This window comes from Dipteris shenzhenensis, chromosome 16 (assembly GCF_047967505.1).
Source record: "Dipteris shenzhenensis isolate YYH24624 ecotype China chromosome 16, Dip_SZ_1.0, whole genome shotgun sequence".
In the NCBI taxonomy this organism is placed as follows: domain Eukaryota; kingdom Viridiplantae; phylum Streptophyta; class Polypodiopsida; order Gleicheniales; family Dipteridaceae; genus Dipteris; species Dipteris shenzhenensis.
In genome coordinates, this window is record NC_141611.1 from 4,408,360 (window position 1) to 4,433,202 (window position 24,843).

Genomic DNA, 24,843 nt, shown 5'->3' on the forward strand with positions numbered 1-24,843 from the left:
CGCAGGCCACCTGGGCATACATGGAGAGCTTCCCTTGGCATCTGATAGAGACAGATGCAGGAGCGATGACTAGGCACCCAGTTTGGGAGATCATAAGGAGCATTGCAGGCTGGCATATCTGGACTTCCAGATGCGCGCAGACCTTAGAAGATCAGGCTTCTTCTGCTACCCAGACCCTAGCAGACATTTGGAGCACGATCATTCACACACTCAAGGGTCAGTGGGATCACATTCAGGGGGAGTCCCGGGCAGGGAAGGAGAAGAGACGGCGCTTCCTTCGCAACTGGGACCACCGAGAGCTGTTCTTCCAGCACTCTGCTCAGAGTCTTCAGTGGCATTACTCCCCCCCACCGTGCCTGTTTGTCCACTCTCCGATGATTATGCCCCGAGAGGCTTGTAATTAGTATTTTGGTTCCTCGGGCTGTATCCATTTTGTGATTGCAGCCCGCTAGCCTTTAGGCCCTCTTGTACTCTCGTTTTCAAGCAATATAACTAGCACTACTTTTTGCGAAAAAAAAAAGGAACTACTAGAGGATTGGAAGATTCACAATGGACCAAGAGTCTTTGGCCAGACTTATAACACTTGCTCCCTTTTTTCTTATGCACTGTCGAAATTCGACATGAGTCTTCTAAAATATCAGGTCCTAGAGCTCAGGGAACCAGTTCAAGAAGAGCCATCAAAGGTAGAAGAAACGGAGGAGATCCTGCAAGTAGAACAAATTGGGTAGCACATTGAGAAAAAAGGACCGAGAGGCAAGGTTACCCGCAGGTACCTTGTCAAGTTCAAGAATTTTTTGGCATTTTATGCCAAGTGGGTGGAGGAGGAGTTTTTCTCTACAATTGTACCAAGAAGATTTTCAGTTTAGGGCAATTGATTAGAAGCCGAGGGGATGTCACACATTTGTAGTTCGCCCAAGAAACAAAGAGAGAAATCTTTTATATTGAATCTTGTTAAAGAAAGTTGACGTTGTTACGAGGAATGCATGCATTTGGCTAACCTCTAATGGGTTAAAGTGTTGGCTATTGTTTATGCAATGTGTAGGACTTTGGAGAGTGTTTAATTTCCCCGCTTTTTGAAGGGAAAAAGCAATGCCCCACTTTATTGGAGGGCCCACTTGAGAGAAAAGTGCCTACTTTTGGAAAGAAAGAAAGTCTATTAACATCCACGGGAGACCAAGAGGTCTATGGGACAACATGAAAGCCATCTACTACATCAGCTTAGGGAGGGTGCAGGGCAGCTTCCAAGGAGTGCAAAAGCAGCTCCATTTATTTAGAGAGTACCTATATTGTAGCCTAGATAAAACATACACACATATATATAGTTGGCCTTACGTCAGTTTAAGACTGAGAGTCTTTTGGTTTTGATTTAAACTCTCTAACGAGTGCTATCCCGTCCCAGTAGACTGCCCATTTACCATCCTTCCTGGCAGCCCGAACCTTTGCTAATTCCTTTGCCTTATCCTTCAGTTGAGCCTTGGTGAGTTCCTCGGCTATCCATATCTTCGTCCCTTTCAGCTTGTGAGATTGTCGCATAACTTTTATACGTATGTCTCGTGAGTTGAACGTAATGATAGCATGGCCATTACGTTGACCAATATGAACTACTCGAGCTTCACCGTCATCATCTGGGTTGTCAGGATTGTCATCGGCATCTGTTGTCCAGTGAACAGTAGGCATGGCTGTTTGGACATGTGCTAAGGTATCACTAAAAGATTCATCTTCTTTATACCATCCATCTAGAAGCCCCCCAATTCTGATTTTCAAAGCATTATCCTTTCTAGCTGCATGTTCTTTAATCTCTTCCTGAATATGAGCTTTGTTGACCTTTGCATCAAACTCCACAGTCACTTCTTGCTTGGCTGTCTGCGTTTTAGTATGAACTAGATTCTTGACTGTAGAGACTAGGTGGGGGGTAGGGGGGGAAGCATTGCATGACTTTATAACCTCGTCAATGACTTCCTTCTTACCAAGTCCTTCCAAGACTTGAATTCTAGCTATGGCATCCATTAGCTGCATCCTCAGCTCTCTCACTTGATCCTGTAGGAAGTAAATTTGTTCATGATATCCAAGAATTGGTCGGTCAAAAAGACCACCTTGTTCATATATATGTGCATACGAGGAAGGCATCCTAGCTGCCACTATGGAGTATCTGGCTTTGTTACTGGAGGTTGCTGGAGTGGAAGGTGTTTTTGAAGGGGAGGAAGGTAGGCTGGGCCATGTTTTGCTTATCTCCTGTTACCCCCTGGTTGAGCTAACCCCCTAGTTGGGCTGGGGGTTCAGCCCAGCTAGGGGTACCTAATTCAAGAGGTTGCTACAACCAGCTAGGGGAGCAGGGAGCAGAAGCGGAACAGGAGCAAGAGGTACGGGCGTACGGGTACGGGAGCATGTACAGGTACGGACAGGAGCGGGAGCAGGTACGGACAGGAGGGAGGGGGGGAGGGGGCTAGCAGAGAGGCTACGAGAGGGGGGGCTGGAGAGGCTACAGGAGGGGGGGAGCAGAGAGACTACGAGAGGAGGGGCGGAGAGGCTACGGGAGGGGGGGGGCAGAGAGGCTACGAGAGGGGTGGAGCGGAGAGACTACGGGAGGCGGGGCGGAGAGGCTACAGGAGGGGGGGAGCGGAGAGGCTACGAGAGGGGGGGCTAGGGGAGGGGGAGTGGAGAGGCTACAAGGACGGGAGGGGGAGCGGGGAAAGCTCAGCCTTTGGGAAAGCTGAGAAGGCTTCAGCTTTGAGAAAGCAAGAGGCGGGTGGGCAGCTAGAAAGCGTATACTTTCTAAAAGGTCAGTCTCAATTTGAGAGCCCATGTGCTCCCAAAGTTGTTGAGATTTTGTACTCCCCTCGTGAGCCACCTTGAACAAACAGATTTCTATTGCAATAAAGACGCTGGGGGGGCTGGGGGGGAGCTCTAATTTTTGCCCCCTAGTGCTGTGTTTTCTTTCTCGCCCTCCCTCTCTCCTTGGGAGCTGCCATGTGCCCTCCCTAAAGGAGATGTACTAGAGGGTTTCTTGCTGTCCCATAGACCTTTTGGTCTCCAGTGGAGGTTAATAGACTTTCTTTCTTTCTTTCTTTCTCACACTTTCTCTATTGTGATTTCTGCCAAGCCCTCTTCTGAAGGTTCTTCAAGCTGTCACGTAGTCTTTCAGCCCCTTGATGAAGTGATTTTCAGTTGCAAACTGCTCTAGAGTGTTGTGAAGTGTCTCATGTTGGTGTGATTTGGACCTCTTAGGGCGTTTTTTGATGTGCGATGCGACTAGAAGGCTGCAACTTGTTTGTAGAAGCTGATTAAGGTTTGGTTAAGGTTTCATTTTTGCCTTCCTTTTCCGCCAAGTATCTTTCCATTAGCAAGTTCACATATATGACATTTTTCAGAAACTTCACACTTGTTTTCCTTTTTTGCAAAGAAAAAACTTCTATTAAGTATGAAAGAAACTCCAAGAGCAAAGATCAAGGGAGGAGTACATGATGCAAGGCATGAAAGAAAAAACACCCTAATAGGGTAAGAGAGCTAGAAAAAATCAAGCTCAAAACTGAAAATACCACCTTATTTCTCCGGAGGACTCCAAGAAGAATGGGGCAACTCCCTAAGAAAAACAATCCTCCAGGTAGAGATTGCCCGAGGGCCAAGAAGACCCTTGCACGCTCCCCCAAATTGCCACCAAAGTGTGAACAATATCTACGGAAATACTGGCCAGGGTGGACCTGAGAACTATCCAAGGTCTCTATCCATTTGGATCTTGAAATATTGCACGTTGATATGCTCGCCATAATCTCCCATGAAGTATCTACAAAGGCAGATGAAGGGTTGTAAGGAGAGTCAGGAACATCATCTAGAGAGCATGACTCGACCAAATGTGGTCGAACCAAAATAGCCTAAGAAAAGTCATGTCTCTTATAATAGACCTGAGAACTCAAAAGAGAAAGCCAAGCTATTGAGCGCCAGGTCATGAAGGATGTTCAATAGGATAGCAATCCCCATTCAAATGATCCTCTTCTGTCTGTAGTTCAATAACTAATGTTGAATAGACTCTTTGGCAAAAATGCAATGAATACAAGTAGAGTCTACCTCGAACACGGACCTCCATGGGTTCACTACAATTCCTCCATGAATAGAAAGCCAAAAGAAAAGCGTGATTTATCTATTCCTGAGAGCTTTCCAAAGTCTATTCCAAAAAGATTTATATAAGTTAGCACAAATGCCAAAATTCTCCCAATGAGAAGCTCCGGAGGGGCTCCAGCTTCTAAAGCTGAGGTGAAACTTCCTTGCATTATTAACGGCGTAGCGAAAGAAATGGAGGCTCTTATCTTGGTGTCGTGCATGAATCCATTCCCACTCCCATGGCAAATACATTATGGGGATGCCTCCATAGAGCTACATCCTCCATGAGCCCAAGGAAATGTGATCTAGGTTAGGGTCTAGATCCCATCCTAAATCCAGAAAACATTGCTCCACATGACCTACAACCCTGACAGGCTGAAATGCAATATGCATAAGTATATCATCCATAAACCCAAATAACCTACACCCTGATTGAACATCAAAGACCAAGGCATCCCCATCTGATCCTTGTAATCCTATAACCCAAAGTGGGATCCGTGATCTTAATAAAGGCTCCCAGCCAAGTAGATGGAGGGTGAGGCCTGTTAGCTGCAAGAACCCCATCCAAGGGTATGGCTATATCAGTTTGTTGGATTCTCCTTTCACTTCCTCTTAGGCGACTTACTAATGGGAGTGTATGGTCATCTGGAACATTTTTGAAATCCTTGCAAGAACCCATAGAGAAAGCAGGACCTCTCTCCCATCTAGACCATTGCATATAATGAGAATGCGAAGTGGCCTATCAAGTATACTATCATTCCACATGACAAGGTGCCTATACATCTCTTCCCGAGAGGAAGGGGAAAGTCTCCAAAGTGTACTCCTGAAATTGGTCCAAGATTTATGGATAGTAGGGAGGAGGAAGCTATGAGATGGGCTGAGGTAAAGATCCACGTGGTACAATCCATCCAATCTCCACTTGTGGAAGGAGAACATGACTATATGCATTGAATGAAAAAATCCTTCCAAGGTTCCCGTTCTGCAAAAAATCCTTGACTACCACGTTGCATAATAGTCTCTGCTCTGTAAGTCAAAAATCTATTATATTGAGTCCTCCGTCTCGCGCAGGGAGGATCAAAGTCTCCGAAGCCCCTATGGCTCTGTTGTCTACCGAAACATTTAGTCTACTCTCAATCTACCATAGGATTATAGGTTGATATATACGATAAACGTGAATAATCTGAATATAGTGGTTTACCCATTATAAAAATGCCTCACATTGACTCAAACATTTCTGATTTGGCAAAATATGGAGTCATTTCTTCCCAATTCCATAGATTTTCCCGCCTTTGTACAACTAAGGAGTCTTTTATCACTCAATGTAGTAATTTGATCACTTTACTATTACACAAGAGGTAAAATAATGAAAAAAGTTCGCACAATCTTAGATATGAAGTCTTTTATCTATGGTGTATTGGCCTTAGGTATGTTTAGAATGATTGAACCTAAGCTGAAAACAAAAAGCGGGGAGCTGAATAGCCCGTTTTTCTTTTAGTTTCAAAAGAGAGTTTGTTTGAGTATGCTTGTGCTTTCTAAGTTAGAAATGTATTTTTGCCTCTTTGTAGAAATAATACATAAGTGTAAAGGGCCATTTAGCTTTTTATGTTTTAAATAAGAGAGAGAAAAAGAAAGAAAGAAATTTTATGAGAGTCTTCGGAAGATTCCAGTTTTTTGAAAGATTTTGTTTCTGGACTTGCTTGTTTATTTTTGCTTAGTCACATGCTTCCTTTCTTCTTTATTTCTTGATTTCTTTCTCTTTTGTTTATTTGACGTATTTTAGTAATGTGTGTCATAGAGGTAGTGATGTGTAACCACCAATGATGGAGCGCTAGTGACTGTGTGTGGGTGCTACCCGTCTCAATCTCCTGGAAAAGACTCTGCTTCTGACCAGGGCTATTGTAACCCCTGTGGGTCATCATTCACGTCCTAGGCCTGAACATGGATGGAAGTCCGCTCAATGTAATCTGCATGTCCATCCACTGTTGAGTGCGGCATGTCTTAGGATCTTGATCTCTATTGCGCCTACTATCAGAGGCCGCGAGGCTCGTGTGATCTGACTGGAAGAACTCTGTAATCCTGCTCTGAGAAGGGTCGGGCCATGTGCCTGAAGACGATCCCCTAGTCTAGGTATGAGAGAAGTCTAGATAGTGGCCGAAAACCGGCCCTAGAAAGGCAATGGTATCGATCGCAGATCTCGTAGTACACAGGGCATCTGAACGCGAAGTGCTCCTCTGACTCCACCTCCTGTCGGTCACATAATGTGCATAGGCATCTCTCCTTGGGTATCCCCTCAGTTCGTCCACTCTCGATGCGGAGTCAGTGTGATGAGACTCGAAACTGTCCGATAGAGATCCTCAATGAGTGTGGCAAGTGGATCCGAGTGTACTCTGGTGGGACAATGAAGCCCTCCTCAGAGATGCGTAGGCAGTGGTCTACGTAGAAACTGAGCTTCACTGGAAGCTCCCTCGGCTCCAACCAGGTCCTGAACGTGTGTACTTGTAGCAGAATGACTTGGTTGACCTCATGGTATCCTAGCGGGAGAGATGGAGCGTCTAAGCTATGCTGGAGGTGTCTATGTGAAGCCCCAATCTCGCGAACCACGTACATGTTTGGGCATACCAACCTCTCTCATCCCCGCTCTCTACGAGGTCTATGGATGAAGACAGAGCCAGCCATGGCAACTTGCGCCGCTTCGCTGTACTGGACCCGTATTGTCTGATGCGGTGTAGATAGGTAATGGTATGGAATGCCACATCTAGCTGTAGTGGAGATGCGCCGAACTCAGCCTGAATGATATGATGTGGCACTGATGGCTTGCTTCGGATTATCCGTGGGAGCGAGAGGATCTGTAGTCGCTCCACCTGAGTCCATTCTGTGTCTGAGAAACCCGGCTATCGTACATGCCTACTGGTCGAAACAAGAAGTCAAAGAGAAGAGCCTTGGTCCGGGGCTCTTAAAAGTATGAGTGGAAACACTGTCTCTCCAAGCGAGCAAGTGAGGCATACCCCCTGCTCAAATGGGCCTACATTGCTGGCCTCATTATGAAAATTGGGCTAGAGCAGATGACACCCAGGTAGGTATATGAGGAGACAATCTCAATCGGTGATCCATCGAATGTGAACTGCTCTCTATGCATGATTGCTCGAGATGTGTTGAAGATCATAAGCTTGGTGACCTTCAAATCATGCGACTCACAAAAAACCTGAGTTCATCCAAGTCGCTAGAGGCCCTAAGCAGAGGAGGAAATCAGAACCACGTCATTTGCATATAAAGAGAATATGAATCAAAGTACCTGCAAGAGAGCAACCAGCCCCCCTAGTGATCCAATAAAGGCACCTGTGCGAACTCAGCCTGAGACTCTCTCATACAATGCCATAACAGCCATATGATCTTCTGGTCATACCCCAAGGTCTGCAAGCGTATGATGAGGTAGGCTCGAGGGATAGTGCCAAAGGCTTTGTGGAAATCCACAAAACAACAGTATACTCTTTGCTTCCGTGACTTGGCCTCCTCTATGACACACCTGAGTGCAAGTATGTGATCCATGGTCCGGTGGTCGTGCTGAAATCCTGCTTGGCCCTCGGCCCTAAGTCCCTGCATCTCTGCAAACTTGCTGACCTCTGTGTCGAGTATTGATGCATAGATCTTGGACATGACATGCCCAATCATAATGGTCCTGTAGTTTTCCAAGCTTATGGGATCTCCAACCTTGTGAATGGGTGTGATAGTGTTAAGGTTCCACGTGCGTGGGAAGCCAAGGCAAATTGCGTCATTGAAAAGCTTTGCTAAGATCAGGGCTAGGACAGCAATCCTGTATGCAATAAATCCAGTGCATAGCCCCTTGTGATCTTTCGCTCTACCACTGTGGAGCTTCAATGTCGCATCCTTGACACCGCCGCTGGTGGATAGAGTGCAATTGGTAGGGCGAGGTGAGTGTGATATGTCTGGGGCTGGCTGGTTGGGAACGCCATACAATCTACGTGCGTAGGTGTGCCAGACTTGAGTATCAGTGAGGGGTAAGGGTGACTTATACTGCGCCAAAAATCTTTGGAGTTGCTGCTGAATAGAGTGTTCAGCAGCTCCTCCTCATTTTGACGGACAAATGCATGTTTCTTCTAGCGTACTAGATGACGATACTCACGTATCGTGTCAGGTTCACTTGAAAGGCTATATTTGGCCTCGAGTCGGAGCTGTCGGCGAAAAGCCTTACACTCTTCATTGTACCAACTATTATAGGGCACAGAACTAAGAGGTGGAGGTCTAGTGGAACATGTGGTGTACGGAAAGGCATATAGGGCAGCCTCGTGGAGTGAGCGGCTAATCAGGGTGGTGCGGTCCTCTAGTAGGGGTATGTGATCACTGTATGTGAGTAGTGTGTATAGCCATGCGGAGTAAGCAGATGATAAGTTGTGATCAAAGTGTATGTCATGATAAGTGGTGTGTGTGGTGTTGTAAGACGGGGGGTAGAGATGTTGAAGAAGAGGTAATTGCGGTATGCCCAAGGGGGGAGTGGTGAAACAAAGAAGTCAGTAATGCGTGATGTGAAGGCAGGAGATCCCATGATGTAGTCAACTACGCTAGAGCCCCCTCCGTGTGGGAAACAAGTGAAGCCACCTGAGGAGGGACATAGCTCAAGACCATTATAGATGATGAGGTCTTGTACCCTACACAGGTCAAAAAGTGCATGCCTGTATGATGTGATTGGCCCTTTTCTGTCCGCAGATATCCTTGTCATCCCTGCCTCATCAAGGTCAATGTCTAGTATCAGTATGGTATCATCTTGGAAGTCTAGAAGCGGTACTTGTCATGTCCTCGTTCTTGCGTTGAAGTCCCCAACAAGGAGGACTTCCCCGCGACTCGAAAGATCCAAAATGTCTGGATAGAGAGATACATATGGAGACGTATCACCCTCCTCATGTGTATCCCTGGCAAAGTGAGATGTCTCAGGTGGGAAGTAGCACACTACTATGAAGAGATCATGGCTCTTTGTGCGTCGGATCCAGACCCACATGAATCTAGAGTGTGCATCTCTTCTCTCATTCGAGATGGTCCCGATGAGAGAGGCTCCGTAGTGTAGTGCCACTCCTCCAGATCCTCATACTCCGCATGTCTCCCTCGTCTCATCTTTGAACGCTAACTCCCATGTGTGTTCGTTGAATGATCGGCAATGGGTGGTCTGGGCTCTGGTGTGTCTCTGTGTAAAAGACTATGTCTCGTCCTGCAAAGGATTCCGAGAAGCTCCTTGGATCAGACCACAAGGCATTGCAGTTCCAGATGGTGCATGAAAGGGACTCGGTATCCTGGGTCTCATAGACCCCACCTCCCTATGTGGAAGAGTGGGTGGGTGCCCTACGAGGGCCTATCATACGTCAACTATCTCGAACCACAGCCCACTTTCCCTCCTTGTGGGCCACATCCCGCTGCTGTAAGAGAACACGCCTCTCGTCGACCTACAAGGGTGTCAGGTCCTCATATATGGATATCGCAGGGTGGTCACGTAGGGCCTATCTACGTCGAAGTGCTGCCAATTGTGCCTGGGTGTCCCCAAAGCGTATGACAAGGGGTTGCTCTCTGTTGGGATCTCTCCTACTTGCTAGGCCCCCTCGATCCCATGCTTTGAGACCCCCAAGGTGGTGGTCACAAAGGTAATCGCGTCACCCACGGGGATGGTATCTGTGCGGGAAATACCGCAAACTCTGATGTTGAGGGCCTTATTGGCCCTTTGCTACTACTCCAAGAGGGTGGCCGAAACGGTTGCCTTTGCAGGTTCCCGCTTTGCCACATCTACCCACTTTGTCGCCTCTACAATGGCAGGCTGCATAGTGGCAATCTGAGCCTCTGCAGCCGTCAATGTAGAACCTACAAGAGCTGTCCTCAGGGTGGTCACCTTCTCCCTGCTCTGTATGATGTCTCGCCTGAGCTCTTGAATGAGGGTGGCTTGCTCCTGTGCATAGCATTACAGCTCTGCCATTCGCGCTCGTATGCTATGTACCTCTATGAGTAGGGACTCTCATGCAGTCGGCGGCTTGACCCTGGGGTACTCAGGTGGTCGTGGGAGCTGGAAATGGTAAGGGGCTGATATGAGTGTAGGGGGATGTGGACGAGACACGGATGGTGACTGAGTGAGTTAGGTGAGGTGGAGAGATGTTTGGGGAGATGTATGTGGCAATAGCGAAGACATCCCAAGAAGCTGGAACAAGGAGGGTGGCTGACTGAGGGGGAGATGCGAGGGCGAAAGGGAAGGTAAGGGGATATTGTGTCCTAGTGTGGGTGGCTCCTAGTGGTGGTGAGGCAGGTGTACCAGAGAGAGGGGATTTCAATGATGAGGCGACTCTAGTAGAGTACTGAAAGGAGGGCTGGCTAAGAGGGAGGGGTGAGAAGGAAGAGAGAGAGTACTGTAGGCCAGCATGGGTATTCGGAGACTGTGAAGTAGGTGGTGAATCTGGTGTAACAACTGTAGTCAATGTACTGATCGATGTGGATGTCGAAGTCGAAGTAGAAGACCCTGAGGTGGATGTTCACGATGAGGTGGATGATGTAGCGTTCTTCGTTATTGCTTTGCTGTCCACCGCTCCTGTTGATGCGTGTATTCACATCCTCCATATTGAGTTGCTTTGGAATCTTATCCTCTTTCTTGTTTCTCCCTTTGTCTTTGTCATTCTCACGCTCTCCTTTTCCGATGCTTTGACGCTGATTTTAAACTCTTCTTTTTTTGGCCTGCCTAGAGGGAAGGTCTTAGTAATGAAATCACGTCCAAGAAACGAAATTAGGGTGGTTTTTAAAAAAGATCTATGGGGCTTTTTTGGCATCGTAGGAGACATTATCGGCTTGAATTCCGCCAATTTCTAAGAATTTCAAGCAGACGTTCTTCTTTCTCTTTTTCATCCATAGTCGTCTTGTCCTTTCTCTTTTTATATCAAAATTTGTGTTTATGTTGCCTTCATCTTCCTCCCTTCTCACCATCCTTCCTCCTCGCCCCCACGACTTTCTTTCATCTCTGTCCCCTTCACCTCCCCTTCCTCTTTCCTAGTCCGACCATTTGCTCGTTCACACGAGGGTAGACTAAGCCACGACAAAACAAACCCTCAAAGCCTGCCCAAGGCAGGCCCATTGAATGGAGTTCACTCTTGTTTTTTTGTAGGTACGTGAAGCAGTACCATCTAGGGGCTATGATCCCTCATGAGGAGGCTGGCTTTTTGTTTTTTTTCCTGCCCCTAAATCACGTAGGACTGACCTAAAGATCACTAAGATAGTTAGCACAATTAGATCACCAATAGTTAGTCTGACCTAACTGTCCTTTAATGTGATCTTACCTACCCTAGTAACTCAACCCAACCCCACCTAACTAAACCTAGAAACTAACCTAACAGCCAATTCTGAGAGACCATGGGCAGCGAGGCAGAGATGACGGACTTCATGGAAAGGGGTCTTCAAGGCTTGCATGGCGTAACGGTAACGTTAACCCGTGCTTTGGAGATGACGTGGCGTAGCAATGGTGATTGGTGTGACGTACGGGAGAGGCTAACGGATGGGAGAACTGAGCGATAAATCTACCGAGGAGCAGAGGCTAACGGGCAAGAGAGGCTAATGGACGAGAGAGGCCAACGGACGAGAGAAGCTGGAAACCAACCGAGTAGTGACGATCAGCGCCAATGAGCGACGAGCAGCGACGGGAGATTGCAGGAGAGGCCAACGAGTAGCGACAGGAGGGAGCAAGATGGGGAGTTGTGCCTGCACCTTCAGCATAATGAGGGGCTATGATAGCCAGCCGCCTCAACCGAGCCAGGCTCCACCAGCACGCAGGCAAGAGAGGGAAAGAGGTGAGGTGAGTGTTGGGGTAAAGGCTCTATGGCCACCCAAGTACATTTAGTACACTTAGTACTTTATTTGTTAAGTACACTAAGTACACCGTACTTAGTGTTGTAACCTTATCCTTTCATATAAAAGCTTCACTGTGTGCTAGGGGAGGTACACACATACCTTTTATCCCCACACTTCTTGTTTTCTTATTCTGCTTGTGTGTGTGTGTGTGTGCTCTCACACTCTCCCTTCCACAACTGGTATCTGAGCCTATTCGTGGGTGTGCCCAAACGTGGGTCTTACCAGCAGCCAAGGAGCACCGCCAGCCATCGCTAGGCAGCAGCGACAGCCTGCAAGAAAGCGCCCCCTACTAGCTTCGTCGATAGCTGCTCCTGCTCTCCTCGCCTACCAGCGTCGTCGATGATCCATCGTTAGGCACAGCCATCGTCTGCGCACCTTCAGCTGCTAGCGCTACGCTAGCAGCCCTTGAGGCCATTCGTCGCCAGGGCCAAGGCCACCGGCGACGCCAGCGCCAAGGCTATTGGCGTCGCCAGCGCCAAGGCCACCGACGCCAGCGGCCAGCGGGCCACCAGCAGCCAGCAGCGCCAGCTAGCGACCGGCGGCCACCAGCAGCCAGCGACGCCATCGGCGCCACCAGCAGCCACCGACGGCCAGCGGCCAGCAGCCACCAGCGACGCCAGCCCGGGCCAAGGCCACCAGCAAATTCGCCATAAGCGCCAAGTGTCCACAGGTGCAGGTCCTCGCCATCGCCATCGCCGGAGAGCTCGGAGATAGCAGCCCGCTTCACCCGTTTTTTTTGGGTTCCTTCTGTTGTCAGTGAGGTAGATCTGCAGATCTATGCCTCCAATGTGAGAGAAATTCTCATTTCTGAACTGTGGAATCAAGGGGCTTTTGTAGCCACAGCCAAACATTGGCTTCTACACGCACTTATTTGCGTATATCCTCCTGATTGGAGTTGATTTGTGCAAGGATTTGATGCATTTTATGACTTACGGGACAGTGGCAGATGCATATGAATTGGGGCTTTTGACATTGTTATGCATATCAGTGTTGGGGGAAACACCTGGATTCTTTATGTGATCAGTGGAGCTTTGGGAAAGCTGTATATGCACTAAAATCTTCAAAATTGGCTTCTAGTCAAGGGGCTTTTGCCTCATTCAAGTTCTAAACTGTGTAACACAGTTATAGAGGCAAGAGAAAGTCTAATTCTGACAGTTTTGGACAGTTATACAGTCAATTTCTGTTGCTGTACTAGAAAGTACAGTCGGGTACTGTCCGGAGTCAATTTTTGGACTGTAAACAGTCACTTTACTGAAGTTTAAAGTGCATAAAACAGTGCTGTTTTCACTGTTACAGCAGGGACATACATTGTGTCAAATCAAGGTACTGCTGTACTGTACTACAGAGCATCAATTAATGCATTAAGTATTACTTTTCTGGATCTGCAGCCGGCAGGAAACAAACAGTATTTACTGTTAAGTGGGAGAAAATTGCAGGAATTAACTTTTGAGCACAACTACAAGTGCATCTGTGCACTTAGTTTGCAGGGAGTCAGGCACCCAAGTGTGGGTTATATTTCTTGCTGATTGTAATGGCTTCATCCTCGGAATCTTCTCTTCTCAATATTAAAAAGTTGCCCGGTCTACCCAATGTGGAAAAAGATGGTCCTGAATGTGCTAATTCTCAGGCAGTTTCATGCTCCTATTATACACAAAGGTGTGAAGCCCACTGGCACATCTGATGATGCTTGGGCACTAGCTGATCTGTCAGCAAAGTCCATAATTGAATTGTCACTCCATGAGAGTGTTGTTTGGAATGTGGATGGTGAAAAAACAGCCTGGGGTGTGTGGAAAAAGCTATAGGACACATATGAGCAGCAGAGTGTAGCCACAAAGATATATTGGCTGCGCAAGTTCTTCAATCTGAAGATGAAGGAAGGGACCTCCATGGATGCACATCTCAATGAGTTTAATTCAATTGTCACTCAACTTGCAAATCAAAAATATGTGGTGGATGAGGAAACCAAGGGTATGGCACTCTTGATTTCTCTTCCTGAAAGTTGGGATACATTCACCACAGCTGTAACAAATGCAAACACTTTCATAAGTTTTTTAGATATCATAGGGCTGATTTTGCAAGAAGAGCAGAAGCTGAAAGCTCAAGATGCAGTAAAGCCTAACAATGCCTTAAATGCAAGGGGGAGAAGTCAGCAAAGAGGCAAATCTCAGGAAAGGGGAAAAGGGAGGAGCAAGTCCCGCTCCAACAAAGATGTTTCTGCAGCCTGATCTACTAGAACAGCAACCTGTTTTAGGTGAGCAGCAAGTTGGACAGCAAGACCAATGGGTCCGAAGGTCCACTCGACAAATGAAACCGCCAGACAGATTTGTTCCAGGAGCAGATTTTATTATGCTTACAGATTGTGGAGAACCTTCCTGTTACAAGGAAGCCGTGCAAATGCATGATAAAAGGCTATGGGAACTAGCCATGAAGTCTGAAATGGACAGTCTCCATAAAAATGGTACTTGGGAATTGGTGCAGTTGCCTAAGGGCATGAAAGTACTGCCATGCAAGTGGGTGTATAGATTGAAAGTCACACTTGGAGCTAAGCCAAGGTATAAAGCCAGGTTGGTTGCCAAGGGCTTTAAGCAGGAGTATGGTGTTGATTTTGATGAGATCTTTTCTCCAGTGGTTAAGATGACCACACTCAGGATTGTACTTGCTTTGGTTGCATGTGAGAATTTGGAATTATGCCAAATGGATGTGAAGACAACCTTTCTTCACGGTGATCTTCATGAGGAGATCTACATGCAGCAGCCAGAAGGATTTGCAGTCAAGGGCAAGGAGTCACTTGTATGCAAGCTTAAAAAGAGCCTTTACGGGCTGAAACAGGCACCAAGGGAATGGTATAAGAAATTTGATACCTTCATGAAGTCCCAAGGTTTCAGGAGAAGTGATGACGATCACTGCTTATATACCAAAAGGGCTGCCAATGGCAGCTTAATCATTCTCATTTTATATGTGGATGACATGCTTATTGCTGGTAGAGCTCGTAAGGAGCTTGATGACCTTAAGAAAAGATTGCATGAGGCCTTTGATATGAAGGACCTTGGTGATGCAAATCACATACTGGGAATGCGGATACGGACAGACAGGGGACAGCGTTTGTTGTATTTGTCTCAGACCGAATATATTGGCAAAGTATTGCACAGGTTTCATATGGAGGGGGGGAAAACCCTTAGTTCTCCATTGCCTCCGTATGTGAAACTCAGTGCAATGGACAGCCCACACTCAGATGCTGATAGGGCTGAAATGGCCAAGATTCCGTATGCTTCAGCTTGTGGCAGTCTCATGTATGCCATGGTTGCTACCAGACCTGATATTGCGTTTGCAGTGGGAGTGGTTAGCAGGTATATGGCAAATCCAGGCAAGAAGCATTGGAATGCAGTGAAAGGTATCATGAGATACCTGAAGGGCACACAGGAGTTGTGCATATGCTTTGGCAAGCGAGATGCAAAGGTGCATGGTTATGTGGATTCAGATTTTGCTGGTCATCTCGATAACCGGAAGTCTACTACCGGTTATGTTTATACATTCACTGGAGGTGCAGTGTCATGGATGTCAAGGATGCAGCAGTGCATAGCCTTGTCTACTACGGAAGCTGAATATATTGCAGCCACAGAGGCATGCAAAGAGGCCTTATGGTTATCTCGGCTAGTGGGAGATTTGGGCATTACAGGTGATATTCCATTGTTGCATTGTGACAGTCAGAGTGCTATTCAGTTGGCACACAATCCTGTCTTTCATGCAAAGACAAAGCACATTGGTGTGAAGTATCACTTCATCAGGGAGGTGATAGATGATAAGCTGATTCAGCTTGTCAAGATTCACACAGATGATAATCCAGCAGATCTGTTGACAAAAGGCTTGCCTGCAGAGCGATTTGCACATTGCCGACAGTTGATGGGTATAGGTTGAGCCTCACTTATTTTTACTTGAGGGCATATTGCCTTTAAGTGGGAGGTTGTTGGGGTAAAGGCTCTATGGCCACCCAAGTACATTTAGTACACTTAGTACTTTATTTGTTAAGTACACTAAGTACACCGTACTTAGTGTTGTAACCTTATCCTTTCATATAAAAGCTTCACTGTGTGCTAGGGGAGGTACACACATACCTTTTATCCCCACACTTCTTGTTTTCTTATTCTGCTTGTGTGTGTGTGTGTGTGCTCTCACACTCTCCCTTCCACAGTGAGGTGAGGGAGAGAGACTGAGGGACAAGCAAGGTCAAGTTTGGCTGAGCTTCAAAAAAGAAGCTTCCTTGTGATACTCTCCATCACAGGCAAATTTTGTTGTGAAGCAGAGATACCCAGACCCACCTGGGAAGCTAAAGTAGTTAATAGATGCACCCCTCTGAATCCAAGTAAATGGAAATCAGTTGCAGAGCATGGAGTGTCTTGGTCGCTAATCCAAAGCCATTGGGTTTATTCCAATTAATATGTGCACCTGCAGCATAGCAAAATAAGTCCAAGGTTGCCCTAAACAATTGAGATTGTGTGGAGTGGCATTTAAAAAACAGCAGTATATCAGCCAGCACACTATCCAAGAGCTTCTCATCTTGTCTCAGGGAAAGTCTCAGCCCAATAATGTTTGTCTGAGATCTCAAAAATGTGCTCATTGCTTGAGCCACAAATAAATACAAGAAGGGGTAAAGAGGGTATTTGTGGCAAACTGATCTAGAGGAAAACGCTCTAGTCCATGTATCTAAGAATCCATAGCGTAGAAGGGTACCCTTCAAGAAAACCCAATCTACTCTGTTATGATAAGCTTGTTCAAAATCTAGGAGTATATGGCAAGGCGCTGGCCCCTTTGCATAGCCCAATGTGAAGTCTCCCAAAAAGAGAAGATATCATAAAAAATGCTTTTGCCATGCATGAAGCCCGTGTGAATAATATCTAGAAGAATGGGCTGCAAATGCAAACTTGGCCAAGATCTTATAGAAGGTTCTCAAAAGAGTGATGGGTGTCCATTGGGAGATGAGATATCTGCAACCTCCCTTTGGGATGAGATGAATGAGATGCTTTGTAAGTGAATCGGGCATAGTGCCAGAGTCCCAAACGCTGTGCAAAGTTGGGGTAATATGGTCCCCAATCATGGTACAAAAAGCAATAAAAAAGGAAGATGTCAACACATCTGGATGCGGGGATCTTTCTTTGTGAAGGTAAGAAGTGCAGCCTTATGTACCCTTCTACATTTTGGATTCTTAGATGCATGGATCAGAGGAGTTCCTCTCTGTACAATTCAGCCCGCAACCAAGTAGTTATCAGAGGAGGAAGAGGAGAGAGGTTTTAGATTTCTCGATCAGTTTGCTAGGTATGCATGGTGCCCCCTTCTTGTATGAACATATTTTTGAGATCTCCGACAAATATCATTGGTCTGACAATCCTCTAAGACAGGATGGGGAACTCTTGGATAGTGAGCTGGCTGTGGGATGCCACTTCACAAAAGCTCATTTCTTTCAGCATTGGAATGCATCAGGTGCACATATTAATTGGAATAAATCCAATGGCTTTTGGATTAGTGACCAGGACACTTCAGTTTGGGTGGCTGATTTCGGTTTCAATTGGATTTAGAAGGGTGTTTCTGTCAGATACTTGGGTTACCAGGTCAGTGTGGGCATCTCTCCTTGCAGCAATTTGTCTTTGTGTTGGAGAGTATTAGGAGGAGCTCTTTTTCGGAGCTCAACCAAACTCGACCTTGCTTCCAAGGTGTGGTGGTCAACGAGGTACTGCTGCCATAGCATGGTTTGTTTGCTTGTTGTTTCCATTCTAGGGATTGTATCACTTAGCTAAAAAGGCCGATAAGGAATTTTCTTTGGAGTGGACTAGATGGTTCGATAGACACCAGAGCTAGCATGGCCTAGGAGACTTTGATCCTTCCCACGTGAGGAGAAGCTTCGATATATTAGATCCAAACTAGCAACGGAGAGCCTTATTATGCAAGGTGGTGGTCAGAGGACTTCTACCAAGACATGAATCTTTGAAGGTTGTTTTCATCCAATCCATACAATCTTATTTACCTTCTAGAGGTAGAGATTGTATGGAAGCACCAGGTGGATCTTTACCTCAGCTATCTCAAGGCTTCCTCCCCCCGTTTTATGGCTGCTATCTTGAAAGCTTGGGCCAACGTCAGAACTACCCTTCGGAGAGTTTCTCCTTCCTCTTTGAAGAGATTATAGTCAGCCTTTCATGTGGAATTACAATATACTTGATGATTATTGCAAGCCACTTGCTACCTCTCATTATGTGTAGTGGTCTACATGAGAGAGAGGTCACTCTTTCTCTGTGGGCTCTTGGAAGGATTTCAAAAACCTTCTAGATGATCATAGATCCTAAATGGTAAGTCATCTTAGATTCTAGATAGTGAAGCGAGGATTCAGTAGTTTGTTGCCACCCTACCATGGATTGGGTTCTTGGAGGTGATAGGCATCATTATTAGTCTACTTGGCTTAGGGCCTTCATGAGATCAGGGATCCCAATTCAGGTTATAGGATTACGATGACAAGACAAGGATGCTTTGGTCTTTGATGTTCATTCTTGGGATAGGTTGTCAAGGTCTACGGATGATATTCTTTTGCATATTATATTTCAGACTGTCAAGGTCGTAGGTCATGTGGAGCAATGTTTTTTAAGTTTAGTGGTATCGAGACCCTAAGCCTGATGACATTTTCTTTGGTTTATGGAGGATCTAGCTTTATGGAGGTGTCCCCTTAAAGTATTTGCCGTGGGACCCCGCGGAGTGGGAAAGGATTGATGCATTGCACCTAGAGAAGAGTCTTTCCTTCTTTGGCTATATGGTTAGTAATGCCATGAAGTTTCAGCTCAGGCTTAGAGATTGGAAGTGCACCAGAGATCATCATTGGGAGAATTTTCAGATTTCTGCTGTTGTAGAAATCCTTCTAGAAGAGACTTTGAAAATCCTTCATGAATAGAAACATTGCTCTCTTCTTTTGGCTTTCTATTCATGCAGGGATTAGAGTGAACCAGTGGAGGTCCGTGTTCGGGCAGACTCTATTTATATTTGTTACCTGTCTGCGGAGGAATCTATTCAGCATTGTTTATGGAACTGTAGACATGGAAGGATCATTTCGAAGGAGATTGCTAGCTTATTGAGCACTTTTATGCCTCCTCCTTTCTTCATGACTCGGGGATCGGTAGCTTCACTCTCTCTTTTGGGGCCTTAGTTGTTTAATGAGAGACATAACTCTTCTTAGGCCCTTTTGGTTTTTTGATAACATGTGGTTGAGTCATGCTCTCTGGATAAGGTCCCTGAATCTCCTTATAGACCTCCACATGCCTCTGTGGATACTTCATGGTAGATTATAACTAGCATATCAGCGTGGTATATTTGGAGAGCTAGATGCAAAGAGGTCTTGGATGGTACTTAGAGATACTCTGTGCACACATTGGCCAATATTTGGACAGATACGGTATAGACGTCAGTGGCTAATTGGGAAAGCATGTAGGGATCTTCCTTGGCAGCGTCTACCAAGAGCATTGTTTTCCTTAGGGAGTTGAGTGGCTCCCCTTTCTTCTCGTAATCCTCCATATGTTGAGGTGGCATTTTCAGCCTTAGCCTTGGTTTTTTCCTACCTCTCTTACAAGAGCTTGATTTTTCCTGTTAGGGTGTGGTTCTCTCATGCCTTGCATGACATTCTCCTCCCTTGAGCTTTGCTCTTGGAGTTTCTTTCATACTTAATAGAAGTCCTTATTTGCAAGAAAAAAGAAACCTATAGTTTTTTGCGGCCACTCACGAGTGAAGGGTTTTCACCCTCGGAAGCAGCATTTGGTTGTTCCATACAAAATTTTTTCAACAATGAATCACTTCAAAGTAATATCGATGGACCTAAAGTGAACATTATCAGCATTAAAAACAAAACACTAGTTTGAAAATGCATTTGCCACTTCTTGTTGCAGTAAATGAATATCCCATTCTTGATGTATATATCATGAAGAGCTGTTCTGATTGCATTATTGGAGGTCTCATAGACTGCATTACCTTGTTGTCTTTGTCCTTGCTCTGCTTCTCCTGAATCCATTCTTAGAGTCCCATTTTCCTACAATAATTGCATATGCCCTTTTTGTAGGACTTAGTTTCTTGGTTGAACATTGTGCAATACACCTGGCATATATGTATTGTTCTGAAATGTCTTGAATCGAGCCTTTATAATTCTAAGATCTGCATCATGGCAATCTTTACTCACTTTTTTAAGGACTTGCATTGTACTGAGACCCTAGCATTAATATGCCTTTAGTACTTCTTAAGTTTAAGCAAGTTTTGATGACTTAATTCATAATATATCTGTAGGGTCAACAAATCCATACTGTATTTGTAGGGTCAATAGATTCTAAATTGTTTGTCATTGCTTTTGACAGGGGGAAGTGCTTTGTAGCTTCAAGCTGGAAAATGTTGCTGCAGAACATCGAGCTTACAGCTACATGCTTGGCATCAAGTGTCATCGTCATACTTGAGCCGGCATTGTCACCGGGTTCTGTAGCTATTCCTCAGGTTTGTGGCCATATATGTAATGGATTTTTTACTCTCAATTGTGTGCGATAACGCTTTGCCTCATTTTTCCACATACATCAACCCCCATATCCCAAGTCTAAGATACTCCCTTGGTCTCTTTCCAATTTTATAATACGTTCAAACATCTAGGAGGACAAGTGGAGGGTTGGCACAAGGAATCTTGCCACCTTATCCTACTTTTCCATTATTAAACTTGCATTCTTGGACTTTCTACACCCCCCCCACATGGTCCTATCCTACATGGAGGGAATAATCCAATATAATATCCATCTCCACCTATTTTATATTACTTCTCCCATGGTCCTTGGGCCATATCTCACTAAATGCAGGCGTGGGGCCGCCGCCTAGGTGGAGGGGTGGTGCATGGAGGACCCATGCCACCTTATCATTTTATATTGACCTTTGTGATCTTTGTTTTGGAACTTCTTTGACATTTTCTGTGTTTATATTTGCATAATTGTCGGTAATTCTGTTATCAAACTTTGAGGAATACTATGATAAGAAGGAAGATTCTCACATGATTATGCCTATTCCTGTAGCTGTTCTGAAGAAACTGTCTGTAGTGGTTTCAGGCTGCGGGACCAAAACCAGAATCTCCCTGTATCTTGTTATGCTATAGAAAATAACAAAGGATGATTTTCAATGCTTGAATTGAGTGAGAGACTTTCTTTTGGGAGCCCGGGGGGGGGTATATGGCTTCATGTGGAGTAATAGAGGCACAGAATATAACTTCTGAAAGAAGAATGTATGGACTTGCAGTAGCAAGTGCTACTTAGATGTAGCTTGCTGGTTTCTATTGTAAAAGTTTTAATACATGATTAGCTGGATGCATGCCAGCATGACAGAAGAGCCACATAATTATAAGGAGTACAGAGGTAAAGTTAAGTGTTTTTATTGCATAGTCATAGATATGGGTGGAACTACGTGCAGGATTTTCCACCAATTGTGCCAATAGATCTATGCTTGTAATACACGCCATAGTCATAATCGTACACATAAAGTTAATTGTTTTTATTGTGTAGTCATAGATATGGATGGAACTATATGCAGGCTTTTCCCCCAATTTTGCCAATAGATCTATGCTTATAATACATGTCATAATCATAAGTTGAAGTGTTTGATGTCTACAATGGTATCCTGCAGCATCATTATCTTGTTTGATGGGATTGCAGTTTCCTGGAATGGTATGTTTGGAAACAAGGGAAGGCGTTCACATAATTATAAAAGGTTTAATAACAAGATTGCTAACAAAATTGAAACAATGTATCTCCAGTACAATCATATCAAATATATAATGAACATGTAGCTTGTCGCAGAAAACTGATTGCAAAGTGGAGAGTGGTTGCACATGCAGTCCCTTATTTCAGAATTATGTTTTGAGAATGTATTGTTAGCATCGAGACAGGCACCATTGAATCAAAGATTCAGATTACACACAAGAGTATATACCATGTGTATCCACAAGAGTATATACCATGTATATCCACTGAAACATAGAGCGACAAGAGCTCACCTGAGCATATAGGTCATGGTAAAAATTCTTTGCCTGGCCTAGTCAAGTACATACACGTATTCCTTACTACAGGTGTCCCTCCTATGAGAGAAATCTTTCACTAGCTTGCCATGCCTATGGCCAGGAATCACTGTGTATGTACAGATCAAAATGTCGCCCAAGTACTCACACTAATCAAAGCCTCAGGATAAGCTGAGAATATTGGGATAGTCCATCCCAGTCTTGATACATAATGCAGGTGATATCAACTCATAACCAATAGGCACTGAATCACTTGTAACCTTATGCTCTATTCTAGGGCTTGCTACTGGTCACCCATGGTCCAGCCCGACATGTTGTCTTGGGCCCTAGTTGCTTGCAGAGAGAGAGAGAGAGAGAGAGAGAGAGAGAGAGAGAGAAAGAAAGAAAGTTTATTAAAGTCTTCGGAAGACTGATGGGTCTATGAGACTGTGAAAAACCTGATACAATGAGCTGTGGTAGTGGAGCTACTAAACGAGCATCCACACCAATGCAGAATGCAAAAAATGCAAAATGGCAGTACTAAGTCCTAAGTACAACATAGTACAACATAGTCATGTCGATAGTCGACATGATATATCAATCTCAACATCATCATCATTATCAACATCACCATAATCATCATCATCATCCTCATCAACAGTAGCAAGACATCAGGATGGATGAGGCAGTGGAGGCATGAGGTCAGCAATAAAGCGCTGTTGGCCCCTCAAGGGTGCAGTCCTGTGAATGATGGTAGAGAGAGGTGAATAGCACATGGAATTGCTAAGAAGATTGCATTGATATCAGAGCATTAGGCTCACTCTCTTTCTTAAGAAGGTGACGATTCAAAGCGAAAAGATACATTGGTATGCGCACGAGCAAGGTCCTCTTCCCACGAAGAAAAAGGTGAAGCATCATTATAGTTCATCTAGTACGTCTTCTCCTTCTAGCTCTACCTCTTTATCCTCAACATCATCTTCTTCTTTTGGATCCTCAGAGCCAAAGCATAAAGAAGAAGAAGAAGAAGAAGTCTGGCAAGAAAGCAGAGACTAAAGAGTTCAAAGATGGTGGGAAGTTAGTGAGATTTGCCACTTACAATGGCCAGTATGGCCAAGCTGAAAAGGCAATGCCGTTCATAAGGCAATCTAATGCTGCCTTCAGCCGGGAAAATTTCAATGAGCTCTCAAAACTTCGTATGGTTGGTTTGCAGTTGACTGGTATAGGCAGGGCATGGTGGCTAGCTAAACTGCTAATTATACACCTCCCAAGAAATGAAAGCATTTTAAGAAAGCGTTTTATAAGCAGTTTATTCCCAAGCAGTTTTGGGACCATGTTCTCCTTGGTTGGGAGAGTATGCACATGGAAGCACAAGATACAGTTGAGTCTTATAGTCAAAAATTTTGGGACTCATATTTATTTATTTTTTCATGAAAAAGACTTCTATTAAGTAAGAACAAAAACCCGCGAGAGCAAGCTCAAAGCGGAATACATCATGAAATCATGAGGATAATAAAAAACCCCCTCAGAGTGAGGTGGAAAGAAACCAAGGCTGAGGCTGAAAGTGCCATCTCAACCCTGTAGTAGATTCAGAGAAGAAAGGAGAATCCTTCCATTCCCTGAAGAAAGAAGCCCTCCTAGCTGAGGCTGCACGGGAGTCCCCCTGCATACCCGTCCATACGGCCATCAGAGTGTGTACGATGTCTGTCCAGATACTAGCCAATGTGTGCGAGGGATGAACCTGAGTACCCTCCATAGCCTCTGTGCATCTGGATCTCCAGATATGCCAGGCTGCTATGCTCGCTATAATCTCCCAAGAAGTATCCACAGAGGCATGTACAGCTGTAAAAGGACGGTGCGTAACCACATCCAACGAGCAGAGCTCAACCCGATGATGTCGAACCGAAATGGCCCGGGAGGAGTCAAGTCCCTCATAGAAAACCTGAGGTCCTGTAAGAGAAAGCCAAGCCACCGAGCCCCAAGTCATAAAGAGTGGGGAATGGGCAAAGTGACTGAAGATCCTGGCTATCCCCATCCAAATCAATCTCGCCTGTCTGCAATCCCATAGGCAATGCTGAATGGACTCCGAAGCAGAAAGGCAACGAGGGCAAGTAGGGTCGGCTCCGAATCTGGACCTCCAAAGGTTCACTGCAATCCCTCCATGAATAGAAAGCCAAAAGAAGATAGTGATCTTTCTATTCCTGTGGGATTTCCAGAGCCTCTTCCAGAAATACCTCTGCTGATCCGCAGTAATACCAAAGGTCTCCCAATGAGGAACTCTGGAGGGTCTCCAACCTCTACTACTGAGCTGAAATCTCCTGGCATTACTGACCGTGTAACGAAAGAAGGGGATGGTCTTCTCTCGATGCCCCGCGTCAATCCACTCCCACTCTCCGGGGTCCCACTGTAAATACCTGATGGGAACTCCTCCATAGAGCCAAAGTCTCCAAGACCCGGTGGAGAGTAACTGGGGGTCAGGGTCTAAGAACCACTCTGAATCTGATCCCTGCATCAAAAGGCCTACGACCCTGATAGGCTGAAAAGCAGACTCAAGCAATATATCATCTGTAGATCTGAGCAATCTGCCACCATCCTGGACACTGAAAACCAAAGCATCCTCCTGTGCACCTCGGAAGGCTAAGACCTGAAGTGGAACCCCGCCTCTCGAGAAAGTACCTGCCCAAGTGGAGGTAGTGAGAGGAATATCATCTGTGTCTATCCAAGCCTCTGGAAGGGCTGACTCAATCTGCAAGATCCTCCCTGCACTCCCTCTGAGATGTCCTGTCAACCCTGACTTGGTTTCCTCTGGAAGCCTACGGAAGGCTTTCCAA

At 45.5% G+C, this 24,843-nt stretch overlaps 1 protein-coding gene across 3 annotated transcripts in view; it reads left to right on the forward strand.

The window, feature by feature from the left end:
* LOC147892438 (uncharacterized) overlaps positions 1-24,843 on the forward strand; it is a 257,358-nt gene that overhangs the window by 89,438 nt on the left and 143,077 nt on the right. For all 3 annotated transcript variants that reach the window (XM_087387226.1, XM_087387228.1, XM_087387229.1), the window contains one exon: positions 20,349-20,481. In XM_087387226.1, the coding sequence (XP_087243352.1) occupies positions 20,349-20,481 (133 nt within the window). The remainder of the gene's footprint in view (positions 1-20,348; positions 20,482-24,843) is intronic.